The following is a 14632-nucleotide window of genomic DNA, read 5'->3' as shown; positions in this document are numbered from 1 at the left end:
GCAATGGTCCCTGAAGACAGCATCTGCCAGAATCAATGGAAGAGGACCTGACAGGCTTCTCAGTTCAGTATTTAACCCCCTTTCAAGTGTGATCTCTCTCCTTCACCCTCTACCCCAACGTCTCTATGGTGTGCTCTAAAAGCCAGGTTGGCTGCCTGCAGGGGGCCCTTGCCAACACTGAGGACTTGAGGACACAAGCCTCAGATTGAGGCCTTGCTTCTCAACCATTAGTAAAGTGTCAGAGTGGTACTGGCCTTGTGTGTGAAGGTTCATTCAAGTAGTGCCTCTCTGCTGCCCTGGTGCATGGGTGTTGAGTCAATGGTGATTTATTCCAGGCCATGTTCTGGGTGGGCCTCATGCTGCTGAGTTCACTTGGCCAAGTTCCAGTTATCAGCTTCCCTCAGGGTAACTGAGAACCCTGTAACACCCCTGGTAGATTCCCCGTGTTTTGTATTCACCTTTCCCAGCTAGGATCTTAAGTGACCCAATCATGGTGGGGATGTGCCCTGAATCTTATTTTTGAAAATGCCATTCAGGTATACCAAAACTCAGCCATTCTCCATGAGAGTTTTTTGTTTGATTTTTGCATTTCTTCTGGTCAACCTGAACCCGTCTCCTATCATTTTCAACTTGCTTGACATTTTATCATTTTAACCCTCGTTTCAAACATTGTGTTATTGGTCAGCCATTTTGCCAATTCCTGATTCTTCCAGTAAACCCATACATCTGTCTTCTTTTTGCCTTCCTAGTGCTGGATGACATGCCTTCCTCTTTCCCCCATTCCTAGCCTTTACTTCTATTATCCTGGCCAAATTTGAGTTCCTTTCTTCTCATGTAGGCTGTGATCCACACCGCTACCAAAATAAACCACATTTAACAGCCATTCAAACTCAAAATTCCTGTTTATTATCTATTAATCAATTCCATTACATTTCTTTATTCAATTTTATTAAGTTTTAAAAGTATATTGGAATGAGTACATATTCATATGTCTATGAGGACAAATGTTTGATAGCCCAGTGGTAACACAAGGCCTCTTTATTATCTATTAACCAATTCTATGGAATTTCTTCCTTCAATTTGACTAAACTTTAAAAATATATTAGAGTGAATACATTTGTATCTTTGTATCTACATATTTATAAAATTTATATCTACACATGTGGAAAACTATGTGATGCCCAAGCAGTACCAGGAAGCATCTTTATTACTTATCTCTCAAACAATACTATTACATTTCTTTATTCAAGTATATTAAGTCTTAAAAATATATAAGTGAACACTTTTGTATCTATGTACCTCTCTGTATATATACGTATAAAACTATTTGATATTCAAATGGCAATATAAAGCCTCTTTATTACTTACCCTCTAATCAATACTATAGCATTTCTTTATTAAACTATACTACCTTTTCAACTATGAATAAATTCTCATGTATCTATCTATGTGTATATGAGAACACTATTTGGTACCCTTGTAGTACCGAAAGGCCTCTTTATTTTCTAACAATTCTCAGTGGTACCAGAAGGCCTCTTTATTATGTATTAGTGAATAATATTACATTTCTTTGTATAAGTTTATTAAACGTTGAAAGCATCTGAGAATAAATAAATGTGTATGACTCTATCTAGATACATGTGGAAAACTATTTGGTCCCTAAGTGGCACCACTGATCTTAGCAGCTCTTACATTGTGTAGCCATAGTAGCGAGAAATCTCCATCTCTCTTTCCCTCTCAATGAAACACTGCACTCTCCCCAAAGCAGTGTACTTGGCAGCATTCTCACGCTCTTGTTGAGCCTTCTTCTTCATGGCTTCCCGCTCTGGCCTCTGCTGTTTGGTGATGGGAGTTGATACTACTTGCCCAGCAACATTGGGTTTCCTCCATGGAATTGGTTGTAAGGCAAAGTCTTGGAGGAGATATTGGTTTTGAGGCTTGGGCGGTTGTGACTGGGGCTTGGTCCCAACCCTGGGAATGGGTTGCCAATGAAGAGAAGTACAAGATGATGTTTTGTAGGGTGCAGGCCCAGAAGCAGCAGACCAAGGGACACTAGGCTGGGTAGAAGCGCTCACACGTGACTGAATGGCATGAGTCAAAACGGGGTGAGCTGGCTTGGCAGGACGAATCCAAGATGGGTTGGCAGTAGCTGGTTGGGATGTGTTGACTGCCATGGGTTGAGCTGAGCTAGCAGGGCCAGGCTGGGCAGGGTAAGCCCCAGTGGGTCTCCGTGAGGCCAGAGACTGTGGCCTCCTATTGATTACTGGTCGAGGTGGAGGTTTCTCCTGGGTCAGAAAAGGCAAAGGTACCAATTTGACCTTCCCAGGTGGTGGAGGCTCATAAATGGATGGAGCGGGACCCTCTCCTTCAGCACTGATATCTGGATTCTGGGCTTTGACTTGTGATTTCTCAGGACCCTTAACCACCAGCCTTGGTTTCATAGCTGGGCATGTACGGGGGTCTTGGGTACTGCCTGAGTTTCCCGGGGCCCGGGAGGAAGAGAGCCCAGTTTTCTTGTCATTCTTCTTCCCCAGTGCATGGAAAACCTGCACCGACTCCACCATGTGCATGCCGAGACAGCTCCGAGGCTTTTTAAAGGACTCCTGGCAAAGCTCAGGTTGGTTCCTCTTCCGCTTTAGTTTGGGCACAGTTGGCTTCTCTTCCGCCTGGACTCTGTTGCCTGGCTGCTTCCTCTCCTCGGCTTTCTTGGAATTTTTTTCCCTGGTTCTCTTGGTCTTTTCCTGCCCATGGCCCTTAGCCTTGCTGTTCCTGCTGGATGCAGCTTCCTGAGCTTTGCTGTTAGAGTGCTTGGCTGTGTGCACATTGGCCCTACTGCTGTCTGTATCCCTGTGAGCAACTTCTCCTCCTAATGCACCCTCTAGGTCCCTTAGCTGCATTTTGGCCTGAGGAGTTCCATGAGGAGACTCTGAGGCTTTATGTTTTTTGTTCCTCACTGGATCACTAGGACCCTTTAAGGCACTTGTGATTTCCTGCCCCTGATTCACCATGATGGATCTGGTGTCATTGGAATTTGTTATTGTGGGACTCTCAGCTTGGTCAAGGTCTTTCAAGGAATCGAAAAGCTCAGGAAGTTGAATATCCCCCAGCAGTGCAGTGAGGTCTCCAAAACAACTGCTAAATTCAGTCCCATTTTCAAGTGTGCCTTGGTCCTCAAGACTCAAGCTACTCCTTTCTAGAAGGGTATTTTCAGAATGTGGCTTCTCCTCTTGGTCCAGAGGACCAACGGAGGCCAGAAGCCGGTGGATTTCTGGGATGTCTAAAGGGAGTAGTGGAGGATCCTGGTTCTCCATGGCAATTTGGTAGGCATCCAGCGGCTCTGTGAGCATGGTGTTAATCTCACACAAATTCTTAATCTCTGTTTGTTTCTGGCTTTGATTTGGGGGCAATGCCAAGAAATCAGTGGAACTCTGGACTGGAGTGATTGTGGAAATGTCCCCAAGTTCAGTTTGTGAGTTTTTCTCACTTATTTGGCTTTTTCTGTTATTGCAGATGTATGAGAATTCTGGAGGCTGTGGAAGACAAAATGTCTGACTTGGAGGTTGCAATCCCAAGGAAGCCTCCATCCCTAGGGAAGTTTCCATCCCTGCAAAGGAATCAAGGACGATGGTAAGTAGGATGCTCCCCCTTCCCAGCTACACACTATTCAGGGAAACCACCAACTGTGGAGAAAGCATTTCTATTAGCTCTTTTAAAGGACCACTGACAGATATCTGTTAAGAGTTGCATATTAGTTACAGGTGATCCCTTGAAGTCTTACTTTTGGGCTGGTTCATCACCATGGCAGCATGGGTTTCTGGTAGAGCACTTGTCTCCTCTGTGGGAAACCCAGAAAAACTCTTTCATGAAGTCTCTCGTTCTCATATAGGGGCCTCTCAATTCTCTCCACTCTCCCCAGAATGTAAGAACACTTAACACCATGAACTAGGAGAGGGTGGAGCTGTTGCTCATGAGATCAATGTGAATGGTCGTGGGTTTTGGACTCCTGCTTTGGGCAGCATCTCTACATACAGAGGTTAAATCCTGCAGTCAATTAAGGGACAATTAAACTGTCACACCCTGATATGTGTTGATGTATTTTTCTAAACCAAAGTACAATTAGGGAAATATATTTATAGTGTGGTTGTGCAGCTGGACTGAGTGCAAAAATAGTGAACAGCCGCTTCCTTCCGTGTGCTCCTAGAGGTCTCTTAAATGCATGGGTGGCCATTATGCTGTGCTGCATGCTTCTCTTACAGAGTCTGAAAATGGGGACTGCTGAACAAGATTGTGGTTAAAATCTCAGCACTTGAATTCTAGGGATGTGTGGACGCACAATTACCAGCTGAAAACTGGACCCTCCATTCGAATGGTAATCTTATTCCTTCCCCTTTTTGCTGTTTGTACTCACCTTGAAAATTTGTTCCTTCTATACTCTGAGTGGACACAGAGTAGTAGGTCACAGGTGTAGGGACTGATGGTAGGGCATTTGTGGGCTGAACTTCCTTTAGCACTGTCACCATTTCTGGTTGAGGGGCAGCGGCACTACTTCCTGCATATGGCACAGAGCCATAGGATTGCAGGCAGGGCCAATGTTCTCCAGAGAGCAGAGTCCCCAGAGAGCTTTGATCATAGTAGTAGACCTGGCTTCCTTCTTGGTGGGGTAGTGAGAGGCAATGTCCTTGATTTGGAATCTGAGGTAGTGTCACCTGGACAAGCCTACCCGATAGTAGTGGATACCCAGGGATCATGACATTGGCTTCGGAAGTTTTGTCATCCTGGAATGCCATAGATAGGGAAGAATCTGCTGTAATCTGCCTTAACCTGACAGTCAGATTAAAGTCCCTGAGTGAAGATGAGCTCTTTTCAGCACTTCCTGGGATATACCACTCAGAGATACTTGGACAGGGGGCAGGTGCCATGGGAGTCTGGTTCCGGCCAGTAACCCCAGACACCATGGCTGTGCTAGCATGTTGATAAAGGGAGGCACTGCCCATGAGTGGCTGGAAGGAGGTGCCACAGGTTGAGGGCAGTAACCATGCTGAAGTGGCAGCTGGAGCAGAGGCTCTGGAGAAGTTGCAGACACTTCCTGTCAGGGAAGCTGCATTGGTCACCACAGGAAGAGAGAGCTGCAGAGAATCAGCATTTCCATGTAAAGAAGAATTTTGGAAATTTTCTGTAGGAAGAAGAGGGTGGTGAAAATATTGATGAGACAGGCAGATTCTTACAATAGTCAAGAAACAATGACATCTTACTGTTGTAGTAATCAGGAGGGCCCTGATTTCAATAATCATTGAGAGACCCCAAATCACTCCATTTAGGATGGCTGCAAGTACTCTTCTGATTACCTGCCTTTTCTCTCAAATTGGGCACAGAAGTCCCAAGTGGTCTGCTTCACACATTGTTCCCTATAAGCATCCTTCTACCTGTCCTACCTTTCCTTTGAGCCTGCACTAGTATTGACTCCTGAATTGGCCCTAGAACTGAAGTATTTTCGAACTCAGAGAAAACCCCAACATTACCAGTTAGCAAATGAGTACACCAAGGGTCAGGGAAGTGAGACTGACTTTTTCAGAATCCGCAACAGATTATGGAAACTTTCTCCCTGGCCAGGACTCTTGTTCCAAAGACCAGAAATCTGGAGATACAGAAATTTGTTTTTCCCTGTTCATAGAAAATCGTACTGATATCACCACAGTGATCTTTAGTATCTCCTTTTGTTTGTCCAGGTCACATGATATTTCCTAGAGTTCAGTTTGACCATCCAAATGATAATTTAAGCGTCATTCTTTGCCCTCTTTCAGCCTAACTGCTGATCCTACATGAAAATGACTACCTGAAATTCAGTTTCTCAAGAAATGCTTCTTGAAAGAAATTGAAACATGCGAGGCCCTGGGTTCAATCCTGAGCACCATGTAAAAATAAATAAAATAAAAGTATTGTCTTGAGCTACAACTGATAAATAGGTATTACAAAAAGTTTCATTTGGAGGGAGTTACAGTATGTTCTGTAAAGATAGAAGCAAAAGTCAAACACAGCTCAGAACTAAAAGGAATGACTACGTAGTAATGAACATATGGATATGAGCAAAAGTGAGTGTATATGAAATTTGCTAAGAAATGAGTTCTGTTATCATGCATACAATATTATGAAAGTGAATGTTTCTCTTTGATTTTAGTGAATACTCTTAATCAAAACAAAGCTCATAATTGAAGGTGAGTTTGAATGCATTCTCAAGCTGTACATATAGACAGAGAAACTATACTAAAAATGTGTGTAATTTTAAGTAAAGTGAACACAAATTTGAAGTAAAGTGAACACAAATTTAAGTAGGGTGAACAGATGGGTAGCCACGTGGAGAAGCGAAAACTAAAGCCAAAACCCATGATGAATCTGGGCATGCTGTGGTGGGCCTCTGGTCCCAGCACCCGGGAGCCTGAGGCAGTGGGATTGCAGGAAACCAGGAATTCAAAGCCACTCTGGGCAATTCAGCAAGATCCTATCTGAGAAAAGAAATAAAATATCCTGGAGATATAGCTTGTGTAGCATGCTTGCCTAGCATTCATGAGACCCTGTGTTCAATCCTCAGAACTGGAAAGAAGAGAAGAAAATAAGAAAGAAAGAATGAATGAGAGGAAGGAAGGAAGGCATAAGGAGCAAGGCAGGGAGGGAAGGAGAGAGAAATGGAGGGAGTGAGGGAAAGAAGAAGGGAATGAGGACAGAAGGAAGGACGAAAGAAATTTTGTACATACTAGAGAAAAAACCAATAAGTGTAAAGTCATTACTGTTCTTGTTTCTCTTCCTCTAAGGATTACCAACACCAAATAAAAGACATTAATTCCACTAGGTAGATATTTCAATTAATATAAACACATTTTCTGATAATCCTTTTGATTATTCAAAAAACAGAAAAAATGCTTTAACAAAATCATAGAAGCCTGGTTTATTATCACATTTAGAGAAAAGTCTTGTCCCTAAAGTCTGAGAAAACCATCACAGTATAATAAAATAACAAATTTAAAACAATTTTTGTCTTTTATTCTGACATTTTCTTCTCCCATTTATATTAATACAAAAATGTTTGAGCTACCTTACACCCCAGCCCCAAACAATTATTTGAAATGTAGACAAAACAAAACGTCTTCACATAGTTATTTAAATAAACTTGGAATTAGAGATGTGAGCTTGAATTTTTATTCTTATACAGTTCTTTCTTTCGGTTCTTAGATTTAGAAATCATCAATGACCATTTGTATATTGTCTGTTTTAGAAAAAAAAAAAAACTGTTGTAAAGATGGAAAACAGCTTCACCTTGACAGCTTATATCACACAAAGGAATGTGTCCTTCTGATGCAGGTTTGGACAAAACATGTTTTAGAAATCACTGTAGTTTAAAAATCAGAACAAAATAGGACACGGAAATTGCCATTTCCCCAGCTCTGTCTAGAACCACTTTCCTTGGCATGTTTGGAGGAAGAATCATTTCTAAAACATACTTCTAAAATGTTCATGTTCAAACTGTCAACATCATCTGTGTTGAAAGCGATCATAGAAGAACTCTAACAGCCAAGTGTGACTTTTCTGATAACCTGCTTACCCCAGTGATACCCTCATTCAAGTCTTAGTTTCCTTGCTGGTCTGTTAATCTAAACATTCTCTAAACCAGCCTCTGGGAACATTCACTCTATGCTGTCTGTTGGTTTAAATAAAATCTTTGCTTTTCTTCCACATCCATCCCAACCAACCTCTTTTTTTCTCAACAACATCATTCTCTTCATCTCTATTTTTCTAACATTTTCTTCTCCTTTATTTTTATATTTTCTTCCTCCGCCGAGTTCCTATTGCCGTGTGCTTAAACAGTCACAAACTTGCTTTCCCAAGAACATCTGCCTCCTTACAGCCCTGTCCTCCTGCTCCTCTCTCCCTATTTCTCTTTTCACCTAGTTGAAACAGAAAACTCCCAAATATGTGAATGTCCCTTTTATGAACGGCACTAAATTTGAAATACTGAAGTAGAAATCTTTTTGAAGGGAAACTGTTACAGAGGAAACCTCTTGGTTTCCACCCTGCCTAGGTTTTGTCTCTTTCAGTTGAAACAACACAACCATGAAATCGGATTTCATTCTCTATAAACACGCCCCTCAAGATGCAAGAAAAGTAAGGGACCAGAACATGGGCAATCTGTTATCCTCATGTAGCAAATCAGGAAACAGATTTTGTGAGAGAGTAAGATAGTCCAGTTCTATACCTAGTACATGTCAAATTCCAAATGAAATTAGGTGTCCAGATTTCTAGTTCCATCCTTTCCCCTATTATTCTTAGCTCTTTTGACTCCATTAGTAAATTGAGGCAGGTAAAAAGTCTAATAAAAAGCTTTAAAAAGTTTCTTTACTCACCTGACATGGTCAGAGAAGAGGTCACATCAATTGTAGATACAAAGGATGAGGAGATCACCCTAGAGGATGCGTGGGTGGCTGAGGCTAGAGAATGCATGTTTCCCAGTATGGAGTTCACTGGTCACTGTTTACTGGCCACACTAATGACTGGTTACTGGTCACTGGTCACTGGTCACTTGCGATGATTCAAATTTGTTTACAACTACATGGCAAGCCTAAGATTCTAGCAGGTGGCAGTAGGTTTGGTGGGAGAATGATGTCACAAACCTGGCCGTTTAAAGGTATGAAGTAGCCAATAGAGTGGTCAGACTCCGAAGGAGAAGGTGGGATTGGGTGGGGAAAATGACAAGAGAGTTGATTGGGTGGAGAAAGTGACAGGAAAGTTATAATAGAAACTAAATGGCTCAGTTCTGGTAGGTGAGCCCTGCAGGAGGGACATAATGGGCTCACCCCATGGCTCCCCTCCCCCAGGCTCTTGTGTTAGGGATATCATCTCTGTGTTCCTCTTAAATGTTCATTAAAACATTATGAATATGTTATAAATTATGTTTCACACTATAAGAAGTAATAGTGACACATTCCTCTATAAACATATGCAGTTAATATCCCTTGAGATGGAAGAAAGAGACATCTAGGTTGAGCAAGTATAGTGGTTCTGGAACCACAGAAGTTGATTTGATTATTGAAGTTACTGCAGTATTCAAGGATTCAGAAAGGGGTTAAAAAGTTGTTTTTTTTTTCCCTATTTGTAGATGGACCCAATACTTTTATTTTATTCATGGGTCAAGCCCTGTGCCTCACGAGTGCTTGGCTAACATTCTACCACTGAGCCACAATCCCAGCCCTAGGGGGAAGTTCCTTGAGTGCATTCTCTGGGGAATGATGTGGCCCAAGATTCTCTTTAGTTTCTCCTAGATCCCTGTTTTCTTTGGCCTGGGCTGGGCCAGGTTAGACTGGTAACTCTCTTCTGCTCTCCTTCCCCCATCCCTCTTCATTGTAGACATTTTTTCATGGACAAGCCTTGAGTCTGCATTCTTGTACACATTGATATTACTTTATTTTAACTTGCAGAAGCAGGGGTCTTTTTTTCTGTGAGTTGATTCTTTGAAAAGTGAACTCTGAACAATAGCAGAAACTCTAGAGAGGTGGAAGACTTAGTTGCCTGTAAAATTTCCCTCTCTGGATTTTTGTTGTACTCCTTTAACTTATAACTCCCTGAGGACAGCTCCTTGGCCATGTAGACTTTGTGCCATCAGCCTCTTTCATATGTGAGAGGCACTGAGGATCCTCTCTCTCTTCTCATGTAAGAGGATCCAGTGTGGCAGTTACTGTGACTTCCTCCCCCATGCAAACAGCCACTATAGAATCTTGGGCTTCTCACATTCTTTGTCTTGCATGTTTGGGTGGCAGGCCAGGAGAAAAGTTAGAACATTAAGAGAACATAAAAAAGTATGGATAACATAAATAAAGGAGAGGGTAACATGGACTTTTAAATTTTAACTTTTTGTTAGAAACAAGTTAACTCATTGAGGTCTCATTTTGTGTTAATAAAAGAGGCAATTAATTTTTTTTTTTTTTTTTTTTTTTTTTTTTTTGCTGAGTGGACGGGTCCTTGGAATTTAAACCAGGGACACTTTCCCATTACCTCACATCCCCAGCCCTTTTTATTTTTCTTTAGAGACAGGGTCTCACTATGTTGCTTAGGGCCTGATGGATTTGTGTAGACATGCAAAGAGAGGCTTGTGGAAAAAGCATTGTGGTTATGCTGTGCACCCAAGTAAGAGGTGTGTCTGTTCAGCACAACTTCATCTAAATTGCTTTTGCTTTTGATCCCCTGGAGAGTGTTAGTTTCACCACTTTCTCTTGTAATGTGATAAAGTCAGTCAGGACTGAATTGGTAATAATATATATATGAGTACTGAGCTGGTTTGGGGGAGTACAACTGGGATTTATTCATTTTTCTTGGTGGTAACCTTTTTTTTGTGGTGGTGGGGGTTTACCAGGGATTGAACTCTACCACTGAGCCACATCACCAGCCCTATTTTATGTTTTATTAGAGACATGATCTCCCTGAGTTGCTTAGCACCTTGCCATTGCTGATGTATGCTTTGAACTTGCGATCTTCCTGCCTCAGTCTCCCAAGCTGCTGGGATTATAGTCGTGTGTTTTTTTAAAAAATAATATTCTGTTAGTTGTCAATGGATCTTTATTTAACTTTTGGACTTCCTTAGAGACAGTGAATAGATTGTGTGATTCACAATGTCAAGAACCCACAGGAAATCAAGCGCATATGTAGAAAAAATTGCTCATAAATAAAGATAAATATTGCATTTACAGGCCTATTTTTCCCATCTCTTACACTGCTAATTATGGAATATATATATATATATTTTTTTGCTGGTTGTGTGTGGGATAATTCTTAGCTAAGAGGGATTGTGAAATGTTTGGTCGTATAAAGATATGGCTTGGAGTATGTCAACTTTTTCAGGGTATATATTTTTTCTTTTTATCTCAGTTGCATACCTCAGATAGCTTGCTTCTATAATACTGGCATGTAATGTGAGACTAAGAACATACAGTGAGTATCTGTAAGCCAGATCATTCCTTATGTTCTCTTAGAAATCAAGGGTATCCCCAGCTATTATAGGTTAAGGAGATGGAGATGATGGAGACGGGTGCAGACCTCATGAATTCAGCAAAGCCTTTATTCAGCTATGGAGTCAGGCATCAGATGGGCAGACATTTTGGTTAGAAATGGCTGCTGGTCTGGGTTTATATAGGTTACACACTGGGAGGTAACTTACACATTGAAGACTTTAACAGGACGTGGGCATTCAGGAAAAAGGTTGCAAAAACTAGAAATTTGTTTTTATTGGCAGTGTTTTCATAGGGCCAAAATGGAGGGTGCATTGTCCTATCCCTGAGAATGGATATATTGGGAAAGGACCAATTCTTGCCCTTTTCCAGGGATTTCTTGTCACTGAGTGATGTTTGCTTCCTTCCCAGGGATTTTTATGTCACTGGGAAAAAAAGTATTGGGAAAGGATCAATGTTAACAATGTTCTGGTTTTCCCTCCCTCCCTCTTCCTAGGCCACACTGTTTTTGGGTTGTCTTTTGCATATGTTTTATTCCAGACTCTGAAAAGTCATAATGAATAGTGGCAATGATTTCAGATCTGGTTGCTTCTTGGTGAGAAACGGTGAAGTAGGAGGACCCCTTCTCTCAGAGTTCTGGAAAATAACATGGGTTCTCTTGTGGTTGAGGCTTAAGAAGAGTATATGTGGGAGTAGACTTGGGGCTCAGGCACAGTCCTCCTTTTGTGGTTTCAGTAATTTGGACTGTATTCTGGAGAGGGCTTGAGCCAGACAGGTCACCTCATTAAGAAAATGTTTTTTTGTACACAATTAAGAATAGGGATAAGAAAGGCTATTATAATAAAGGTGAAGATTAACAGATTTGTTAGTTCTAGGAAAACAATTTTAGCAGGTCCTATCATTGGGGAGCCTATTTCCCTTAATGAAGGCCATTGTATCCCTTTCAAACTTAGGGTGCACTTTCCATGATCTCAGGAGTTCGGGTCCTTTGGAGCATTGCAAGGATGATTATTGTTGGAACCATATTTTCCTGATGGTTTAATCATTTCAAACCTGCTTGAAAGACTGTGCAGAACTAGAATAGAAATGAACTGTATAGTTATAGCTAGTAGCCCAGGTATATGTGTAGAAAAGTATTTCAAAGAGTTGAGGGAAGAAATCCCCTTAGCTAAACTGCCCCAAATTTCTTCTCAAAAGTAGATGTTTTTGCATTTTCTATGGCAGAACCTGAGATTGTGATTTTAACTCAAACAAGTATTGATATGAAAAAAGTCAAGTCCATTAGGTGATTACATACATTTTGCCATTGTGTCTCAGTGTCATCATATGGATCTCTAGTGACACAAAGTTGGGTGATATTACAATGACCCTGAAGTTTCTGAGCCCATTGTAAATGTTGTACTTATTCTCCTAGTCAAATAATAGAATCTTTTAGTTGTTGAATTTTGTTTGAATTATCTGGATCCATATGTTCTTGAGATTGCCAGGTCTCGGAAACATTCTTATGGAATTGTTCAAGGTAATGGACCTACTGATGCAATGTCTCCGCTGCAGTCAGTACAACAGTCCCAGCTCTCAGCCACCAGATGAGCCATTTAGTGTGGTGTTTCAGGTGCCTCAGTGGTTTCTACGTGGATGGTACTTAAGGGACCTCCTGCCATGGTACTTTTAATTTTACAATGAGCCTTTTGAGAGTCATTTTAGTTTGTGCTGAACTTTGGCATAGTGTTCAAATGTTGTTGTAGCATACAGTTTACTCATTTAACATAATTCACTTTTTTGTGAGCTATCACAAAATTTGAATGGGTATTTGAATGGGTCTGGACCCTAAAACATAGGGATTTAATACACATACTGTGAAGGTACAATTTTTTATGAAAGGAAATGTTACAATAGATAACATTTTTCAACTTATTATATTGAGAATTACCCTTCCAGATCCCCAAAGTCTCCTCAGTCAGACCTATTATCCATATTGTGTCCTGAATTGGCAGAAAATCCATTCTCATGGCAGGTGATAATTCTCCCTTAGACCAGTATCTAGTGATGTTGGAATGAAAACAGCTCTATAAGCCAGATGTTCTAAATTGTCTCTATAAGGTAATTTTCATCCCAAAGCTCTGGATTCAGCATCAGTCAGTTCCCCAGGAGAACCCCAATGTATAACTTGTTTTCCTACAACAGAAAGATTCGATGATAGGGTTATCACCTTCAGACCATTGTAAAACTTTTGGTGAATGATTTCTGTGCCAATGGTAAGAGCATATAGGTCTGCTTAATGAGTAATTAACATTAACTCCCTGGCATGCAGATGAGCCTCTGCCAGTGAGGAAAATAAGCCTGGCCTCTTGATCCTGTTATTTTGGGACATATGTAAGCCGAGTTTCGAGGCCCAGTGTGGTCACAATATGAGTTTCTGAGAGAAACACAAAGAGGGGGTCACGAGGACAGTCCTGAATTATTGAACAAAGATTTTTGGGAGGACCTGGTAGTCAAGAATGGAGCATGCAAGAGGCTTGGAATTAAGATAGATTGAAGGTAGAGGATCACACCATGTTACTGGGTGAGCAGTGACAGGCTGTAGAATGTGGGCCCTATAAGCCTCTGTGTTTCTAGCCAAGCTGGCAGTTGTGCATATTATGAAGAGCAGCATGAGGAACATGCTAATAGGCATAATGGACTGACCTGTTTTCCTCCATTGCCCCCAGTTATCTCTCTTAACCTATCCCCATGGCCTGGGGTTTGTCTTCCAGGGTCAAGACATTAACATTTTTGCCTGTAGAGAGAGGATTCTCACTGAATACATCAGGCACTTCTTGTCTCTGCTGTTTCTGGTCTGGTGTGGCAGTTAGTGAAGTTAAAGATGATATGTGGAAAACACAAAGAGAGGAAATATATCTTGGTGGGGGTCAGGACAATGAATGTTCCTTGAAGGCAGGAACATTCTCCTCTTCTAATGTTTGAAGAGTTGAAAGATAAAGGGGGAGTAAATATGATGAATTTAATTTCACTCTTGAGTGCTATTAAGAAAAGGAAGTAGAGGCTGGGGTTGTAGGTCCACAGTAGAGCACTCGCCTAGCACATGTGAGGCACTTGGTTCGATCCTCAGCACCCCATATAAATAAGCAAATAAAATACGGGTATTGTGCCCAATATAACTTAAAAAATATTTTAAAAAGGTAGAAGGATATCTGAGACAGAAACCCTAAGAGTTCTAGGAATGAGGGTCAGCGGTTTCCTCAGGAATGGCTGGGAGGTAGGTCATGTGTAGTCCAGTGAGGCCTCTGAGAACAGAATGATTAGTGGCATTAGTAGGAACAAATTTGAAATTGCTTAAATGTATCTGGGATGGGTGGCCTTGTATTTTAGCTGTGGTGGGTGTGGTCAGAATCACCTCAAAAGGGCCTTTTTTGAGATTCTGTAAATCTGAAGAGGACAGGTTTAGTGAATGTTTCAGGAATCATTAGAGGGACCGCATATCAGGGTAAGATAATAGGCCTTTAGTTTCATGAGGGAGAAACTGGAGATTTGTGAACATAGAGGCTTGTGAAGATGAGGGTGGTGGTGAGAGAGAGCAGCCTACTTCTCTAGCCAGTCCCCTGTATTATTTCCTAAGGAAATGTATCCCTTGCCAGCCTGATTTC

At 41.4% G+C, this 14632-nt stretch overlaps 1 protein-coding gene across 1 annotated transcript; it reads right to left on the bottom strand.

Annotated features, from left to right (window-relative positions):
- Positions 1-1688: 1688 nt before the first annotated feature.
- LOC144249684 (uncharacterized protein C2orf78-like) lies at positions 1689-8490 on the bottom strand. The gene is made up of 3 exons (XM_077791823.1): positions 8394-8490; positions 4409-5173; positions 1689-3604 (listed from the first exon to the last, which is right to left on the bottom strand). Exons 1-3 carry the CDS (start codon positions 8488-8490, stop codon positions 1689-1691), a joined length of 2778 nt encoding a protein of 925 aa, XP_077647949.1.
- Between the last annotated feature and the right edge of the window lie 6142 nt (positions 8491-14632).

This window comes from Urocitellus parryii, chromosome 12, assembly GCF_045843805.1.
Source record: "Urocitellus parryii isolate mUroPar1 chromosome 12, mUroPar1.hap1, whole genome shotgun sequence".
In the NCBI taxonomy this organism is placed as follows: Eukaryota; Metazoa; Chordata; class Mammalia; order Rodentia; family Sciuridae; genus Urocitellus; species Urocitellus parryii.
Note: the sequence above shows the minus strand (reverse complement) of the source record. Positions and strands in the feature narration are given on the sequence as shown.

Bases quoted from the DNA above. Each gene is read 5' to 3' on its own strand.
- LOC144249684 (XM_077791823.1), bottom strand. From the start codon at position 8,490: ATGCATTCTCTAGCCTCAGCCACCCACGCATCCTCTAGGGTGATCTCC. The intron at 5,174-8,393 runs GTGAGTAAAGAA...TTCTTCCTACAG, and splicing joins CTCTTCTCTGACCATGTCAG to AAAATTTCCAAAATTCTTCT. The intron at 3,605-4,408 runs GTGAGTACAAAC...ATTCCTTTGCAG, and splicing joins AGAAGGAACAAATTTTCAAG to GGATGGAAACTTCCCTAGGG.